Below are 19,336 nucleotides of genomic sequence, written 5' to 3'. Positions count from 1 at the left end.
AAGAAAGGCTTATAATCAAGTCAGTTTCAAGAATTTTAGATGAAAGCTGGGTTAGACAAAGTTAAAGATCCTTTCTCCCCCTCGGGATTCTGAGAACCTTTACAAGGTTAAGTACTCTGAACGTCTCTGGCAGGGAGACGGGAGTGGTGCGTCATCCAGCTCTCTGTGGCTGTGGACCCGCAGTTTTCTCTTTTTCTGCAAAGCATAATGTTAATGTCTTAAAGAGTCCTGGTGTTTACGAAGACCCGATCTGGGGTCCCTGGGCTAGAGGGCAGAGGGTACGGAGGACAGAAAGACCACGGGGCGGGGGAGGGGCCTGGGCAGTAAGAGCCTCGGAATCACTGCGCACGACATTTCAGGAGAAGGTCAGGGACTCAGAACATCCGTGGAAAATTAGTAAAGATACCTGTTTGTTGGATCCTCAGGACTCAAGGAATTCAACTGGCTGTCTTCTGCTCCTTCCTGTGTCTCTGCCAGGAAAGAGAAAAAGTTCACATTGTTTTATGCCTGAAAGAAATGTTGAGGAAGTTGCTTTTTATCCTCAAAATGGTTTCATATTTTCCTTTCTTATCAACGAGAGGTTTACCTTATTGTGAAGATGATCAACTGATAAAGATTTTCAGTTTTTAGATCAAACGTATTCAAAATAGGATTACGATGAAGAGTGACACCCAAAGGTCTTATGAAACGACCTGAAATAAAACGGTGCCCAAAGAAACCGAGCTAGAGAAACACCATAATTACCTCCTGTTTCTTAAGTTTTCATGGGAATTTGCAATTGTGATTTACTTGAAAATGTGTCTACATGACAAGCTCAAAAGATTCTCAAGGAAGAAGTACTGAAGTTGGTGATATCTGACAACCAAACTCCCTGTTTTCCTCAACTGTCTTGACTGGGAAGGAAAGAACCCTCTTACTGAAATTTCACACAAATATGTCCTGATCATGCTTCTGTGACGCCAATGTCCTCGGGGCTACTCCTGCCCATCAGGACGTCCACACCTAGGACAGTCCTCACGGTGCGTCCCAGCACAGAACACGGAAGCGGAGCAGGTGAGAGAAGGGAAAACTCAGCCGAGATGCCTTTACTGGGCTCATTCTGAACAGAACCAACTGCACTTCTCCAGAGGAGGGAGGGTTTGTGTCTTCAGCTGCCCTCCTGACCTGGACGTGCGGGGGGGTGGGAGGCGAGGAGGGAGTGGCAACCACCCACGGGCTTCGGCCGGGACAACGGTGAGCTGCACACTCGGGCCCTGGCTGCTCCCACAAAGCACTGCAGTTTGCGCGGCTTATGGACAACAGCCTGGAGGCTGGACGTACAAGGTCAAGGCGCTGGCAGGTGCAGTGTCTGCTGAGGTCCCTTCCTGGTTCACAGACCATCTTCTCTCTGTGTCCTCACTTGGAGGAAGGGCTGGGGGCTCTCTGGGGTCCTTTATCAGGGCCCTGAACCTATGCGTGGGGGTCCATCCTCATGACCTCATCACTCCTGACACCATCACCTTGGGGGTTAGGTTTCAACGTGTGACTTTCGGGGAGACACACACTCTCCCTTTAAACCTAAAAACTGAAGCCCTGCAGAAACAGCTGAGGCTGGAGCAGTGCAGCCAAGGGGCATCTGCGAAGACGACTGGAGGCGGCTGCTTAAACCACGTCCTCGGAGCTACACGCCTGCTTCTTCCCGCTAAGTGGAGGTGAAAGCCGTGACTCACTGAACCAAAACCCCAGTCATGGAGCTGGGCCCCCTCAGCACCCTGGCCCCCGACAGCCAATATCACAGGTACGGGGACAGGCTCCCTGCACCTGCCCGGCCTCCTGAGGAACCTCCTTATTCTCCCGACTCCTGCCCCTCTCCCGGGTCCTCAGTGTGCCTGCTACACACGCATGCACACGCACACACACGCCCCAGGTGTGCAGTCTGCCCTGAGAGATGGAGAGCACCTTCTGCCCTCCCCCCCAGCCCCGCCGCCCCGCGAGGTGAGGCACAGGTGTGGCAGCGCTACCTGCGGGGCCCGCGGGGGTGAGGGCAGGGCTGGAGTAGGCAGGCAGCAGCAGGGGCAGGCCGGAGGGCACGGCGTAGCCGCAGGGCACAGGTACCGAGTACCCGCTGGGCACATGCAGGCCCCCGCCCTCCCCCTCGGCCTCCGGGTCCGGAGGCGGCGGCTGGTCCCCATGGAGGGGTGTGATGTCGATGACGGAGTAGGGGTTGACTCTCGTCGGGACCCCGGGTCTCAGTGGTTCCGCCACGGCGTCTGTGTCCGCTCCCGTGCCATTTTCATGTCCTGAGGGTGAGAGGAGACCGTGGCAGACACCCGGCCGTCAAGGGCACGGCCGACACACCCCAGGTCTGGAAGCACTGTCCTTTGGGGCATCTGTGGGGTCAGCGCGACCTTGGGGGCGGGGCACGCAGCCTGGCTGAGCCCAGGGAGGCTCCTCCAATGAGGCGAATGGGTGACAAGCTGCCAGAAGTGGGGGGTCACTAACCACGTGGAGACGTGGTGACGGTCCCAACCAGACCATCGGTGAGTGAATAAAAGTCACCAACTCCACCCCCAAATTTTAAAATATAAATTAAACTTCTACATTTCATCTCAAATGGCATTATTTTGAAAAAATGTTTTATGCAACACAGTGACAAACTGGTGAGGCCATTTTTATTAGAAAATAACAATACCTGTTTCCTCCAAAATATAAATAGAAAGGTAGGTAGACAAGACTGAAAATCACGGAAAATAGAAAACAAGAGAATCTCGGCCAAACTTGAGTTAAGTCATTTCAGTTCACATCGTATCACAGAAACATCACACATCTCGGGCTCCCGGACCCCACCTTCCCCAGGACGTTCCAACCCACAGGTGGGCCGGCTGGTTCCCGGGCGGCCCAAGGACGCACCTGATCCGGCCGCGGTGTTGGTGGCGGGGATGGTGGTGTTGGAGGCGGGGCTGTCTGCTCCCGTGTCCCTGGCCTCGGGGGCACCCGGAGCCCGTCTGTCTGCTTCTGGAGCTTCATCTACGCCGTCGAGATCCAGCTGTTCCCCCTCCTCTTCCTCATTGTTGTTAGTGTCGTACTTGACTTCATTCTCTGAAGTTTAAGGTAACGTAAACCACAGTGTCAGCGTTACCGGGAAAACGGCTTCCACGCTCCTAAACACACCGCAGCCAAAGTCAGCCAGCGATGAGCACCCAGATGGTCACCTAGAGGTGCTGGCGGCACCAGGACACGCCCTCCCCGCATCTCCCGCCGGGCTGGCCCACTGCCTTTTTTTTTTTTTTTTTTTTTTCTGCGGTACGCGGGCCTCTCACTGTTGTGGCCTCTCCCGTTGCGGAGCACAGGCTCCGGACGCGCAGGCCCAGCGGCCATGGCTCATGGGCCCAGCCGCTCCGCGGCATGTGGGATCTTCCCAGACCGGGGCACGAACCCGCGTCCCCTGCATCGGCAGGCTGACTCTCAACCGCTGCGCCACCAGGGAAGCCCTGACCCACTGCCTTTCTACTGGGGAGAGTTCGTGCCATCAGGCTTTGGGGCAGCGATCTGGCTTTCCTCTCAAAAGGACCCACAACTCACAGTCTGGAAAGAAAAAAGGAGAGACAGAAAGGAAGAGAAAAAGCACTTCCCACACTTTACACCTGGACTGAGAACCCCATTCGTAAAAATCAACTTGGAATAACATTAAATAAACCACCAGGCAAGGAGCAGTTCCTACGCGACCAGTATAATGATTTCATCCCTTCTGTTCATCCCAGCGGGCTGCATACTGTCCTCACGGTTAAAATCCACAGCTGTGAGCTACCTGTGTCACCCTGGTCATGAGAATTCTTTCCAACACTGCTTTCTTTGGGGGAAAGTGAGAGGGGATGCAAGGATTTGCTGATATAAGGGTTTTTACATAACAAACAATAAGATCCCTCATGCAGACTTTTACAAGAAAAAAAAAAAAAGTCAGTTGAATTTAAAGGATCAGAACATTGTTCCTGCCATAATCTCAAATCACTAGGGGGTGACTTTCTTTAAAAATCTTTTCCAGGAAAAAAAAATGCATATGCTGGAATTAAAACGTGAAATGGCATTAAAATCCTGTGTCTATCTGAGTTTTCTGTACATTATGTATATAAATACTAAATAAATTACACTTACAAATATTTTGTTCTAAAAAGAAATGGGTGAAGGTGGTCACGGGAGAGCCTGTGTCTCAGGTCCCACTGCTCATGTTTTGTTCTGTCCCCTCGCAGATATTTTAGAGCCTATTTAGTGCGAGATACTGTAAAGCTTTTTTCTAACAATTTTCATAAATTCACTTGTAGGTATATTTTATCTAATTCTCAAAGTCTGGCAGTTGTACGATATAATCTCAAACAAGAAGTTTGACAAGAGAAAACCCCAGCATGTAGCTCGGAGTCCGTGCTCTCAAGAATCTCAACACTGCCCGGCATGATTTGTTGTTACTAAGTCAAGACATAAGCTACTTTTTCCCCATCACTTTTGTCAGGGTATTTAATTGGTATTATTTCCCTGTCACATGTATTTGGCAAACGTGAATTTAAGGAAATGATGACAACTGTATTTAGAAAACGTTCTGGAAAATTTTATTTTTCTGTTTCAGAGATTTATTTATTTATTTTATTTATTATTTTTTTTTTGAGGTACGCGGGCCTCTCACTGCTGTGTCCTCTCCTGTTGCGGAGCACAGGCTCCGGACGCGCAGGCTCAGCGGCCATGGCTCACGGGCCCAGCCGCTCCGCGGCATGTGGGATCTTCCCAGACCGGGGCACGAACCCGCGTCCCCTGCATCGGCAGGCGGACTCTCAACCACTGCACCACCAGGGAAGCCCTGTTTCAGAGATTTTTTGCTCTAATATGTGTTTGCCGGTTTACTTCAGTGAATAAACTGAGTACCTAATGATTTAGCAAAAAAAAAGAAGGAAAGAAAGAGGCGGCAGCTGCAGGGAAAGCGGGGTGGGGTGGGGGAGGGAATCCATCAGTCCCAGCCCAGCCCGGCAGCCCGCAACTCCTGGCAGAAGTTAGGACCAAAGGCCACAGTCCACACAACTGACCAGGAACCCTGGTAATCAGGATGGGCTGGCTGGGGTCCCTGGCACTCCCAGTGGGAGAGCGCTGGCCGCAGGGGTCATCCCTCCTCTGTGAGCAGACAACCCTCCAGGACAGCTGAAAACCCATTAACACCTTTTAAAGATGTGCCACAAATTATCACATTAAGGGAAAAAAATAAAAGAGCATTTGTAAATTCAGAGATCGGAGCTAGGCATGTCCTTCCTGGGGCTTGTAAGACCATAGCTGATTATAATATGCAAGCTTAACCCGAGACATGCTTCTCTTTATTTCAAATGAAGGCTGTTTGTTTCTTAATTCCTCTCACTGTTATGAAGGAAAGCTTTAAGAAGCAGCAGGCCTCACACAGCCCCACCAACAAGGGGCTATTCACAGCCCGTCCTCTGCTGCCTCTAGGCTCTGCGTGTCACAGCGGGGACCAGGTCCCAGGGCTGCAGGGTGGCGGAACAATGCCGCCCCCTGTCACTCGCTGGCACGCCACCCGCTGTCCTTCACTTCTGCCCGAGCTCATCACTGTCACCGGGCACCTGGTGAGGACTGTCCCGAAGCAGCAGGAACATGGTGACATTGCTGACTTCCTTTCCCCACCATGACTCACTTTTCTTTTGTTTTGCTATTAATTATAGAAAAGCTTTAGCTGGTAGTGACTTTACCATCATCTAAGTGTTGAGTTCTACATCCTGAGACATCCTGGACCATCTTGGAATACAGTGTTTACATCCCGGAGCATCTTCTAGCTTGACTCTCTGAGAGGCTCCAGGGGCCCCGCCTCTAAGAGCTTTATGGATGTTACCTCCTGAGGGCGGGGCTGCTCCAGCTGTTATCCCAAAGGAGAAGGAAACCGAGGCCTGGAGAGATGCACACATACCCCCGGTCATCCGCTCGCGCACCTCAGGGACCACGCTCAAACCCGAGCAGCTGTGTGCAAAACCCTCGAAGCCGCGGGCTTCTCCGCCACACCCCACCTCCTCCCAAATCCCACTTTACCCGGACGATTTGACTTGTCGCCAAGGAAGCTTCTGGAAAAGGCACCGGTGCCTGATGACAGGTAACGATGGACATGGATAGCGTTACCTCACCTGAACACGTTATGACACTGTGCACGGGATACTATGCAGCCACTGAGAATGACAGCTGTGAAAGCTATGTGGTGACACGGAAAATACTTGTAAAGTTTCAAGTACGACATAAAAATGTATACTCAACAATCTTAAAAATGTAAATTCAATGGCTGCAATTATGCAGAGAAGAAATATGAGGGGAAAGACAGAACAGATGAAAACACAAGTGTCCCAGTGGTGCTGGGGAGAACGGACCTCAGTGATTTCCAGCCCCTCTGTCATGTTCAAGGGAATTATTTTTTTTAAGATTTAATTTTATTTATTTTTGGCTGCGTTGGGTCTTTGTTGCTGCGCACGGACTTTCTCTAGTTGCGGCGAGTGGGGGCTACTCTTTGCTGCGGTGCTCGGGCTTCTCCATGCGGTGGCTTCTCTTGCTGCAGAGCACAGGCTCTAGGCGCGTGGGCTTCAGTAGCTGCGGCACGCGGGCTCAGTAGTTGTGGCTCACGGGCTCTAGAGCGCAGGCTCAGTAGTTGTGGCGCACGGGCTTAGTTGTTCCACGGCATATGCGATTTTCCTGGACCAGGGCTCGAACTCGTGTTCCCTGCATTGGCAGGTGGATTCTTATCTACTGCGCCACCGGAGAAGTCCCTCAAGGGAATTTTTAAGAGGACAGTTTCATTTTCACAATGGGGGAAATTATACCTAAGGCATCACTGAATCATCAAAAACGATGCCAGGCTGTTATCCCCATTGCTAATCGTCACAAGTGCTAACTACCCAGAAAATCTTGTATCAGAGATTAATCATGTTTAAGGCATGGTACTAACATGTTTAAATTGTGGTCTTAGCCCTGGGCTGTCAACCAGGAAACAGCCATCAGCCCGGGGAGATGGAGCTGGTCCTCTCCCGGCATCCTCAACACCCCACGTCGGCGGGACCTCCCCAGGCTCCCCAGAGGAAACCTCCCAGGCGGCCCATGTAGAAGGTGGTCCCCGTAGAAGGTCCCACCTTCTCCCAGCTGCGAGTCACCTCCCAGCTAAGAGGGGCCCTGCCTGGGGACAGGGTCGGGGGAATCACCCGTGAACAGCCTGGCAGGACTGGCTGCGCCCCGGGAGCGACGGGCTTTGCCGGTGACTCGCTCGCGACCGTGAAGACAGCAGGCGAGCAGGGCCCAGGAGCACCTGGTGCTGGAGTAGCAAGGGGTGGGGGGGCAAGCGGCCCACTGCGGGGAGAGGACGGAGGGTGCTCGTGGGAAAGGGTGGTGAACTCTGCTCAGCCCTCAGCGCCCCTCCAGCCCCCCGAGGGACCCTTCGCTCTCTGCACCTGTCCTCTTCCGTCTTTATTCAGGCATGAGTGACAAATAAAAACTGTATTTATGGCGCAGGACTGGATGATTTGATCCACCTGTGCTCTGTGAAATAATCACGGCAATCAGCCTCCACCCCACACAGGTACCGTCTTCTCTCTTCTCTGCTTTTCCCGCCGGCAGAACATGTAAGCTGCCCTCTCAGCAGACAGGCCTAAGCATCTCATCCCTGCGGCTGGACCTCGGACGCGGCCTCCTGCCAGTTGAGTCCCCGCACAGGCCTGGCTGCCACCTCGTGGTGCCCGGGCGCCTGGCCATGCACCCTGGGCCGAGGCCTGTCCCAGGCTTGCAGGCCCGCCCACCAGGACGTGGTGCTGCTGGGCCAGGCCCTCTCCTCCTGGGACCAAGCGCAGAGGTGCCTCTGGGGGTGAAGGTGGACGGGCGTTTCTGCAGAACTCGGGGCGTGACTGGGAGGCCGAGCCCCTGGGGGGTGGGCACCGGCGGACACTGGGCGTTTGTCGAGAGCAGGGCAGGCAGGCGTGGCCTCCTCTGCGGAAAGCAGACCCTGTGTCCTGGAAGGACAACGCACCTGCCACCAGGTTTGAGCAGCGCGCACGTCACCCACGGTCCTAAAAACCAGGTGCAGGTGCTTCTGGGCCTGCCTTTTGTATTCTGATGCCCCCAATAGCCGACGCCCCCTGAACACCTCGGAGCCCAGCAGCTCCCTATCCTGCATGGGTGCCGAGGGTGCTGGTGCCCCATGGAAACAGCGAAACGGCACAGAAGACAGCGATGGCTGGTTTCAGTGAAAGGCCAGGAAGGAAGGGGCGGGAGGGCAGTCGGGGGGTAGGAGGGAGCCCACTGCCCGGGCCACACTCGGGAGCGTGCGGCCAGCACCAGGAGACAGCCCAGCGCACAGGGGGCCGTGGGGACCCCAGGCCTGTCCCTGAGAGGCCACGCTGCCCGGCATCGTCTGGGCATCACCTCCTTGACGGGGATGAAAAGTGGTGAGCGGTGTTGGTCTGTCTCGCTTTCAGTTCAAACAGTCAAAGTCGGGTCTAGCCTGGAAGACCCCAAAGGCCAGCCACTCACACTCAGATCAAACTGCGGCCCAGAAACAGGCCCCAGAACCCCTGGCAGACCTGGAGGGAGCCGACAAGGAGGCTGCCTTAAGCTCCGCTGGCAGGTGGCCAGTGGCCGCAGGGTTCGGCCTAAATCTCGTCTCTGAAATGGGCCGTCACCCCCCCTTACCACCTCCAGGGGGTTCTGATGGGTCGGGTGAAAGTAAACACAGGAGACCCTAGACACTGGTGTGGGCACCGCAGGGATGGGTGGAGGGGCTCGGCCAGGATCCCCAGGCCTCCGCCCCCTAGGGCCTGGGTAGACCCTCCTCCCTCCCAGGAGCTCCTAGCCCAGGCCCCACCCCAGAGGCCACGGGTTAGTGATGCCCGGAGCATGGAGCCTGGGAAACAGCCCCAATTCACCTGCCCCGCCACCGGCCTGCAACCTGTTACCTTCCCGGACGGGAGCCGGCGGGCCCGGCTGGTCCATGCTGCCGCGTCCACCTTGCTCCTGGGCTCGGAGGATCTGGGACCTGCGGGGATGAAACACACTGTCAGGGCCAGGGAGAGGGTGGCCCCGGACACCTCTGGGCACCCCGCCGACAGCCTGAGAGAAGGAAAACGCAGATTCCATCCATAGCTGCAGCGAAAGATCTAAGGACGTGAGGACCGCAAACTGCCTCGAAATAACACTCAGGGCAAAGCCAAATGGAGATTGACGGTGTCTTGACGTCACCTTGAATTGCAGCCAGGCGTTGATTTTTGCAGCTGGGTTCAATGGCCGGACCCCTCCCGGCCCAGGACGCCTTGATTCTCTGCTTAATTTCACACATGTTCTAAGGGGAGAAATAGACACACAAGTCCAATGGTTTTTCTTCCTCCTTCAACTAAATCTTTAACAGTTCTGAGTGAAGGATTAGTTTCTGAGGATGAAGGAGGAGGCTGACCGTTTCCTCAAGCCCTTTCGAGCCAGCGGGTCAGTAAACCCTTGGGTCTGGGCCGGATGCCTGCATCCTGCTTTGTTTCCTTTCTCTTTTCTGCTCTTCCTGTTTCCTCGCACGCTGGTCTAAGAATGAGCGTGAACCGCCAGGCCGGGAGAAGGCTGGTCCCGCACCCCTCAGCGTCCTGTGAACCAAGGTCTCTGGTTATGGGTGTTGACACCACCAACACCTGCCTGGATTCTTCCAGAACGGTCGCAGGAAAGCAAACCTCACTCGGGAAGCCTCACTTTGCAGAAGCACCTTCCCAGTTCTCAGGGTCCCAGATGAGGCCCAGGGAAGCCCCTCAGTGACACCCTAGCCCCACGGACGACACACGACATTCAGTGACGCCAACCGAGGCAGTTCACCCTCTCGGAGAGAAACTGCAGTGCGGTTTCCAAACCATTTACGACAGACACGTTCAGACCACAAGGGTCAGGGAACTCGAGTCCCGGAGAACCTGGAACAGTAAGCAGACGACCAAACCTTTCTCCACGGGGAGACATGCCGGCTCCTGAGAGCGAACGTAAAACGACTGCTTCCGTTTCAGTCAACAAACCCTCAACCAACACCTGCCACATCCTGGTCTGTGAAGTCACAACAAGGGGACACGCATGCACACGTGCACGGCCACGTGACCAAGGTGTGTGCACACACGTGCTCACACACGTGCACACACACACACACACACACACACGGAGGCCCAGGGGGCTACAGGGAAGGAACAGGAGGGAGGACAGGAGGATTCGGGGCCTCAGAAGCACACAGAACCGGGGCGATGTCCGCTGCCATGTCCTCTCCCAAGAAGTAAATCAAAATACCCGAGTGCGTTTTTAACATCCTGTTGGATTCACATCGGCTTCACGTGGCGCCAGGTCAGCAGTGACATGACACAGACCACGTCCGCGGTGCTGAGCCTTAGGTGACGCCCAAGAAGGAAGCAGGTGGGGCCACTGGGCGGCCCTGGACCCGGTGCCAGGACCCCACAGGCACTGCTGGGCAGGACAGACATGGGTCCGCAGAAGGAAGACAGTGCGATCCCTGTCCTGGGAGGAAGCGAGGAAGAAGGAACTGGTCGGGGCTCCCAGGGCGATGAGGGCTCCCACGTTACTTTACATCCACACCACTGACTGAGGACGGAGGCTCTGCCTCACTCCCCCAGCACGAACCAGCCAAATGCACAGCAGTCCGAGGACCTGCCGGGTCGGTGAGAACAGGGCCCAAGTTGCCAGGGAGCTGGGCGTCAGAGCAGAGCACGCCCCATGCACCCCTCTGTGTGACCCCAGCACCATCCCTCGCAGACACTGCTGGCACTTTGCCCAGGCTTGTCCAGAACAAGCGGGACGCAGAGCCATGCGGGACCTGCCAGCCACGTGGCTTTCCGTGTCTTACAGATTCGGGTTTCTCAATCACGTCATTTACTCACCTTAAACCATGCTGGACAAATCTCATTAATGCTATTTGTTTCTACTGAAAATGCACAAAACAGAGTCAAATTGACTTCTCGTTTCCCATTGCTAACGTGTGGGACAAAACAAAGAATGACTACGCCTGTGCTTTTTCTTACTCTGATGCCTGATCCTATTAAACAGCCACCGCTCACCCTCAGAGCGCTCCCAGGATGCCAAGATGGACCTCGCAGCCGTCCTAGTCATCCTACCCAAGGGTGAGAAGCTGAGAGAGCACGGCTCTTGTCTCCAGAGGCAGAGCTGGGACTGGAACCCAGGCCCCTGGTGCCTCGGTCTGTGTGTGTGACTGCCTATTAATTTCAGTCAGACCACGACACTCAGGGACTGTTTTCTTCCCAAATCAGCATCCATGGGAAACTGCCTTCCTGGAAGCTCACACACACACACACACACACACACACACACACACACACACACTATCTGCCTCTGGATTTGGGGGGCCTGGGTGTCCGTGATCTGAATTCCACTCCACGCAGGCATCACCCAGCACTGAAGTATCAGCCCCTGGACCTCCCAGCAGCCCTAGGAAGCCTGCTCCCCGATCACACACACACACACACACACACACACACACACACACAGGATCTGCCTCTGGATTTGGGGGGCCTGGGTGTCCGTGATCTGAATTCCACTCCACGCAGGCATCACCCAGCACTGAAGTATCAGCCCCTGGACCTCCCAGCAGCCCTAGGAAGCCTGCTCCCCGAAACTGGGCACCTGCCGTCTCCCGGATGCCCTCCAGGTGTTTTTAGGGACGGGATGAAGCCCGATCGGCCCACAACCGACCTCGGGACGGAGGACAACTCTCGCTTTCATAAGGCTCCTCCCCAGCAGACGAGCAGCAGGAAATAAGGCCAAGCTGGGCTGCAGGGCCGTGGGGATTATCACTGCCATTTTCCAATTTAAGCATCCTAATGAGAGATTTCATTGTGCGCTCAGGTTGTGGTTTCCAGCAAAAAGATGACACACGCGGTAGAAGCAGCAGCCCGGAGAGACGGGCACAGAGATGGTCCCTGCAGTGCGGCTGTGACTCTGCCTCAGAGCCTGGGTGGCGGCAGAAGTGCCCCAGTCACTTGATTTTTTTTAATTTCATGGAAATAGCCTGAGTCTTTGCTCCAGTGAGGTTTCCAGCATCTTGGCCGTCTCTGCAGACCTGCAGGGAGAGCACCGTGGACGTGTGGACGCTCTGAGGGACGGGACCCGCCGCCCCTCCCAGCAGGTATTCCCTGCGCAGGGGAGGCTCTGGGTCCTGCGGGTGTGGAAGGCAGAGGGCTCTCCACAAGGTCCTTTCCGCTGAGAAGCAGCATGACGAGTAAGCAGGGGGCTGGGAGCCTGGATTCGGTAGCCAGTCCGGGGAGACCCTGCTTGGCTCCAACCCTCCGGCTGGATGAGCTCGGTCTCCTCGCTGTGAACCGAGGTGACAGGGACATCTCTGCCGGCAGCCACGGGCCTGGGAGCAGACGGCACTGGGGTTGGTTCCCCAACTCCCACCCCGGCCTCCGTGCTGTCCAGTCACAAAAAGTTGGCAGACAGACTACAGGCTGAGCCTGCCCCCGACCCACCCAGCTGGGACCCGTCGAGTCCACGCACCAGAGACTGCGCCGCGGTAGGTCGGGGCACCCCGCGTTCCGTACGAGGGCTGGATGTCCACTCAGAGCCCAGTGGGAGCCAGTGCACCTCAAGCCCAGGGACAGAGCCCAGGGACAGAGCCCGGGGATGCGGGGGACGCACGAATCCTCATGGCTCACAGCCGCTGGCGCTGGGTCCGCCGTTGCCTAAAACCACGAGCTTCCCAGCGACCTCATGTCAGGAAGGTTCTGTCTCCACATGGAGATCCAGGAAGGAAAAACTAAAAGCTCACAGGACCTTACGGTATGAGTCGTGTTGGAAAGGCTCCATCTAAGTTTAACCAAACAAACTCCAGGGCAAACCAAACACACCAACCCTTTTCACTGAACATTTTCATAGATTTTTAAGTAGACATAATGCTCACAGAAACAAGAAGGAAGGAAGGGAGTGGGGAGAGAGGGAGGGGAAAGAAAGAAAAGCACAGCTTCTCCCTAAGCCGAGCACAGAACTTAGCCGTCAGGGACGTCTATTTTGTGCTCATCAAATGTGGACCGCAAAGGGCACAGGAGTGCAGAGCATGGTGCCTCGCTGGGGGTGTGTCCTGGGTCCCATGTTTCTCTGCTCACGTCAGACTGAGGCCACTTCCATGGGGCCTCCTCCCCTCCCCTCAGAAAGGAAAAAAGCGAATAGAAGTGATTTATTCCGTGTGGCGATGGCTATTACACAGCATCCAACCCACAGGTGTTCACCTGCTCACCATCTTTTCCAAATGGTCCCCTGTCCAGGGGATCAACCCCTCAGAACTCCTGGAGGGGTGCTCACCTGGACGGAGGCTGGGAATCGTGCCCCCCCGCCCCAGGCAGCGCACGCTCTGCCACCCACACCCGCGCTGCCTCGGCCCTGCTGCCCTGCCTGCAAATCTTTATGAACCAACCCCCTCCCGCATACTCCTGACCCGAACTCACCCTGCGAACAGCTCCCGGGCACCTCTGCGTGTGTGTGTGGTGTGTGTGTGTGTCTCTGTCTCTCTGTGTGTGCCTTTCTCTCTGTATCTCTGTGTGTGTGTCTCTGTCTCTCCATGTCCTCTCTCTGTCTCTCTGTGTCTGTCTCTCCATGTCCTCTCTCTGTCTCTCTGTGTCTGTCTCTCCGTGTCCTCTCTCTGTCTCTCTGTGTCTCTTTCTATATCTGTATGTGTGTCTCTCTGTGTGTCTCTCTCTGTATCTCTGTGTGTGTCTCTCTGTATCTCTGTGTCTCCGTGTTTCTATATGTGTCTCTGTGTGTGTCTCTCTGTGTCTCTCTCTGTATCTCTGTGTTTCTGTCTCTCTGTATCTCTGTGTGTGTCTCTCTGTGTCTCTCTCTGTATCTGTGTGTCTCTCTGTGTGTATCTCTGTGTCTCTGTGTGTGTCTCTCTGTGTCTCTCTCTGTATCTCTGTGTTTCTGTCTCTCTCTGTCTCTCTGTATCTCTCTAAGTCTGTTTCTGTATCTCTGTGTGTCTCTGTCTCTCTGTCTCTCTGTATCTCTGTGTGTCTCTCTGTCTCTGTCTCTGTATCTCTGTGTGTGTGTCTCTGTGTGTGTGTGTCTCTCTGTGTCTCTCTCTCTCTGTCTCTCTGTGTGTGTCTCTCTCTCTGTCTCTCTCTGTGTGCCCACCCCCTGGGGAGTCCACGTGGCTCGGGACGGGGATACAGCCCTGGAGCCTCCCCCGACACTGTCCCTGCAAACACCACAGGCCGTGACACACGGGCCCAAAAGAATGAGCACGTGGAAGCTTGGCTGATGCCCAGGCCATAACCTGCACTTTTATGGGGTGAAAACATGCATTTAATTATTTATTAGGGCCTCCTAATAAGGAACAAAACCCAGAACTGTGCCTGACACGGGGTCTGCTTTCAGAAGAACATTTTTTGGAGGGGGGCGGGGCGGGGTGATGCTCCTGTCCCCACTTTCCCTTACCTTCTCTGCCCCTCACTCTTCCATCCCTTAAACACCTGGACCACAGGCCAGGCCTGGCCCAGACCGGACTGGACTGGCCTGGACTGGATGGCCTGGACCGGATTGGCCTGGACCGGACTGACCTGGCCTGGACTGGACTGACCTGGACTGGACTGGCCTGCACTGCTGCTGTTCTGTGCCAGGTCCCTCCAGAATCCAGCAGGCCCTGCCCCCAGTCGCAGGTCCACATCAGCCGGGATGCATGCGCCCCGAGCCAGACTCAAGCATCAGAAAGACAGCTGCCCCGCTGCCCCCCGAGGACCAAGGCACCCAGAGACTCACAGCACAAACGCTTCACGCCCCGCGGACTCCTGAAGCCTGCCCGCATCCAAGGCCCCCAACACGGTTGTCCATGGCCACACAATCCAGCCTGAGAGCCTTCTCTCAGAACCTCAAAACCACCTAGACAAAAAGCATAGTTGCTTCATTTCAAAACTTACCAAGGACGAAGTTAGTTCTGTCTTTAATTGGCAGTGTCCTTGAGAAATGTTTTCATCAAAGGGGGTATTATATTCATAAAACAAAACACGACAAAGTTACTCTTGCAAGGGGGTCATCACCATCTCCGTGTGTGACATTCTGTGCCCTCTCAGTCAGCTGGTGGGCATCTCTTCCTCTCATTAATTCTTGGGCTGCAGCCTGTCCTCTGTCCGCCCAGGCCTCCCTGCCACCTCCCCCGCCACACATGCCCCTCCAAGGACAGGCACAGAGCACCCCAGCCGGTGGCAGTTCAGGACTTGACCAAGGACGCAGAGCAAACAGGCACCAAATCACCCCAAGGGATCAGGGGAGGAGGGCGGCGAGGAGGCGAGACGGCAGGCAACGCCCCACCCCTCCTCCTGTGACCCACACGCGCAGCAATTTCTTGCATGATGTGAGTCCCAACTTTCAAAAACAATCCTTACAGACAAGGACATCCAGCCTCAGGAATGGAAGGGACCTGGGAAAACCCTGGGGCTGACATCCATCCCCCTGCCTTCCTTGCAGGGGCACGTGGGTCAAGGTCAAGGGTGACGGACTGTGAGGGCCCTGGCCCAGGGGCTCATATTCCAGCAGGAGTTCCCGTTACTTACAGGAAACACAATGAAATTCTTCCACAGAGAAGGAAGTGTGCTGTGCGAATGTGTAATTACAGCAGTCGGATGCAGACGAAGCCACTGTCCTCGCAAAGCTCCCTGGAGCCTTTCATCACGCGTCCAGGGGCAGCAGCTCAGCCCAGGTGTGGGGCGGCCTGGCTCCACCTGGTCCCACCCTACAGTCGCCGTCCCCTGGGATGCTGGCACTGTGCACACACCCAGCACTGGCTTGGGCCACACTGTGGACCACTGTGGGGTGGGAAGGAGGGCTGTGTCCAGGCAGCGTCTGCAGTCACATCTGCCCTGCTGCAGGGGGGGCTGAGACTCCCCAGGACGGGAGGAAGGAGGACAGAGCCGGAGTGCAGCCTCAGTGTGGGGAGTGGAGAGAGCTTTCCTGAGGAAGACTCGGGGGAGAGTAGCAGGAGGTGAGGGCAGGCAGAGGAGGCTGTGGCCTGAGGTGGGGCCTGTCCAGGGCAGAGCCTCGGCCTCAGCTCGGAAGGCACCACGGAAGGTGTTTGATCAGGGACTGATGTGGCCAGACTTGCTTTTTTAAAAGGTCACACTGGGGCTTCCCTGGAGGCGCAGTGGTTGAGAGTCCGCCTGCCGATGCAGGGGACACGGGTTTGTGCCCCAGTCCGGGAAGATCCCACATGCCGCAGAGCGGCTGGGCCCGTGAGCCATGGCCGCTGAGCCTGCGCGTCTGGAGCCTGTGCTCTGCACACAACGGGAGAGGCCACGACAGTGAGAGGCCCGCGTATCTATCACAAAAAAAAAAAAAAGGTCACACTGGCATCAGGTGGACAGGGCATCGGGGAGGAGGGCCAGGTGGCTGGAGGCCATCCCCCAGGAGGCTGTAGGGCAAGAGGCTAGGCTCATGACCACGATGATGATGGGAATGAGGAGGGAGAGGCAAAGGAGACGGCAGAGAAAGTGCAACTATGGCAGCCAAGCCACAGGGATGGGCACCTTCTGTGAATCTTCCCACTTTCTTCTGGTGGTTGATTAGCAGTTTCACACCATCGTGGTCAGAAAAGATGCTTGATATGATTTCAGTCTTCTTAAATGTATCAAGACTTGTTTTGTCAGCTAACGTGATCTATCCTGGAGAATGTTCCATGTGTGCTTGACAAAAATGTCCATTCTGCTGCTTTTGGATGGAATGTTCTGTACATATCTCATAAAATTCACTAAAGTTGCAGAACATGAAGATGTCACAAGAAAGTTATAAGCCAATATCCCTGATAAACGCAGATTCAAGAATCCTCAACAAAATACTGGCAAACCAAATTCAACACTAAGTGAAAAGGATTTATTCCAGGAATGCAAGGATGGTTCAACATCTGCAAATCCACCAATGTGATACACCATATTTTTAAAAATAATGAAGGACAGGGGCTTCCCTGGTGGCACAATGGTTAAGAACCTGCCTGCCAATACAGGCAACACGGGTTTGAGCCCTGGTCCGGGAGGATCCCACATGCCATGGGGCAATGAAGCCCATGCACCACAACTACTGAGCCCACGCTCTAGAGCCCGCGAACCACAACTACTGAAGCCCACGTGCCTAGAGTCCATGCTCTGCAACAGGAGAGGCCACCGCAATGAGAAGCCCGCACACCACAACAAAGAGTAGCCCCCACTCACCGCAACCAGAGAAAGCCCAAGTACAGCAACGAAGACCCAACGCAGCCAAAAATAAAATAAATTCTAAAAATATATAAAATAAAAAATAAATTTAAAAAGGATAAAAATCATATTATCATCTCAATAGATGCAGAAAAAGCATCTGACAAAACTCAACACCCATTCAAAACAAAAGTTCTCAACAAAGTGGGTACAGAGGGAATGTACCTCAACATAATAAAGGCCATTTAGGACAAACCCACATCTAACATCATACTCAAGAATGGAAAGCAGGGCTTCCCTGGTGGCGCAGTGGTTGGGAGTCCGCCTGCCGATGCAGGGGACACGGGTTCGTGCCCTGGTCCGGGAGGATCCCACATGCCGCAGAGCGGCTGGGCCTGTGGGCCTTGGCTGTTGAGCCTGCGCGTCCGGAGCCTGTGCTCCGCAACGGGAGAGGCCACAGCAGTGAGAGGTCCGCGTACCGCAAAAAAAAAAAAAAAAAAAAAAAAAAAAGAATGGAAAGCAGACAACTTTTTCTCTAAGATCAGGAACAAGACTAGGATGCCCACTCTCACCACTTTTATTCAAAATAGTATTGGAAGTCCTAGATAGAGCAATTAGGCAAGAAAAAGAAATAAAAGGCATCCAAATCAAAAGGAAAAAGTAAAACTGTCACTATTTGCTGACGACATTATATATAGAAAACCCTAAAGATTCCACCAAAAAAATTGTTAGAATAAACAAGTTCAGTAAAGTTGCAAGATACAAAATCAATATACAAAAATCTGTCTCATTTCTATATGCTAATAATGAACTGTCAGAAAGAGAAATTAAGAAAACAATCACATTTGCAATTGCATCAAAAAGAAAAAATCTAGGAAAAAATTTAACCAAGGAGGCGAAAGACCTAGACACTGAAAACTATAAGATACTGGTAAAAGAAACTGAAGAAGATACACATAAATAGAAAGATATTCTGTGCTCACGGACTGGATGAATTACTATCATTAAAATGTCTATACACTGCTCAAAGCAATATACAGATTCAATGTAATCTCTATCAAAATTCCCATGGTTTTTTTTTCACAAAAATAGAACAAACAATCCTTAAATTTGTATGGAAACACACAAATAGCCAAGAGAAAGAAGGACAAAGCTGGAGGCATCACATTTCTTGACTTGAAACTGCACTGCAAAGCTACTGTAATCAAAACAGAATGGTATTGGCAAAAAAATAGACACAGATCAATGGAAAAGAACTGAGAGCCCAGAAATAAACCCATGTGTATATGTTCAATTAATCTGCAAGAAAGGAGGCAAGAACAGTCAAAGAGGAAAGGACGATCTCTTTTCGATGATTAGTGCAGGGAAAACTGGACAGCTATATGCAAAAGAATGAAACTAGGTCATTACCTTACACCATACACAAAAATTAACTCAAACTGGATTAAAGACTTGAATGTACGGCCTGAAACCATACATCTCCTAAAAGAAAACACAGGTGATAAAGTCCTTGACATCAGTCTTAGTGATGAGGTTTTGGATTTGACACCAAAAGCAGAGGTAACAAAAGCAAAAATAAACAAGCGAGACTACATCAAACTAAAAACTTTCTGCACAGCAAAGGAAACCATCAACAAAGTGAAAAGACGACCTACAGAATGGGAGGAAGTATCTGCAAATTATCTATCTAATACGGGGTTAATGTCCAAAATACATAAAGCACTCATACAACACAATAGCCAAAAAACCACCGATCTGATTTCTAAAAACACGGGCAGAAGAACTGAATAGACATTTTTCCAAAGAAGAAATTCAAATGAAAAGATGCTCAACATCACTAATCATCAGGGAAATGCAAATCAAAACCACAATAAGATATCAGCTCACACCTGTTAGAATGGCCATCAACAGACAGACAAGAAATAACAAGTGTTGATGAGGGTGTGGAGAAAAGGGAACCCTCGTGCACTGTTAGTGGGAATGTAAATTGGTGCAGCCGCTATGGAGAACAGTATGGAGGTTCCTCAAAAATATAGAAAATAGAGCTACCATATGACCCAGCAATCCCATCTTTGGGTATTTATTCAAAGGAAATAAAAACAGGATATCACAAAGATATCTGTCCACGACCCCTC

General features: G+C 53.3%; 1 protein-coding gene across 8 annotated transcripts in view; it reads right to left on the bottom strand.

Annotated features, from left to right (window-relative positions):
- The window catches only part of ARHGEF10 (Rho guanine nucleotide exchange factor 10), an 89,852-nt gene that overhangs the window by 65,217 nt on the left and 5,299 nt on the right, over positions 1–19,336 (bottom strand). For 2 of the 8 annotated variants that reach the window (XM_024768054.1, XM_024768061.1), the window contains exons 2-5: positions 8,916–9,025; positions 2,890–3,078; positions 2,001–2,279; positions 407–470 (exon numbers count right to left, since the gene is read on the bottom strand). In XM_024768054.1, coding sequence (XP_024623822.1) covers positions 407–470; positions 2,001–2,279; positions 2,890–3,078; positions 8,916–8,982 — 599 coding nt within the window. In that variant the 5' untranslated portion in view covers positions 8,983–9,025. Of the gene's footprint in view, positions 1–406; positions 471–2,000; positions 2,280–2,889; positions 3,079–5,717; positions 6,034–8,915; positions 9,127–9,228; positions 9,329–9,439; positions 9,618–19,336 lie in introns of those variants that run through there. The other 6 variants (XM_024768060.1, XM_024768059.1, XM_024768058.1 and 3 more) reach the window with 6 other exon arrangements.

This window comes from Neophocaena asiaeorientalis, unplaced genomic scaffold (genome assembly GCF_003031525.2).
Source record: "Neophocaena asiaeorientalis asiaeorientalis breed wild unplaced genomic scaffold, Neophocaena_asiaeorientalis_V1.1 scaffold16, whole genome shotgun sequence".
Classification (NCBI taxonomy): Eukaryota; Metazoa; Chordata; class Mammalia; order Artiodactyla; family Phocoenidae; genus Neophocaena; species Neophocaena asiaeorientalis.
This window is presented reverse-complemented; position numbering and strand designations above follow the sequence as displayed.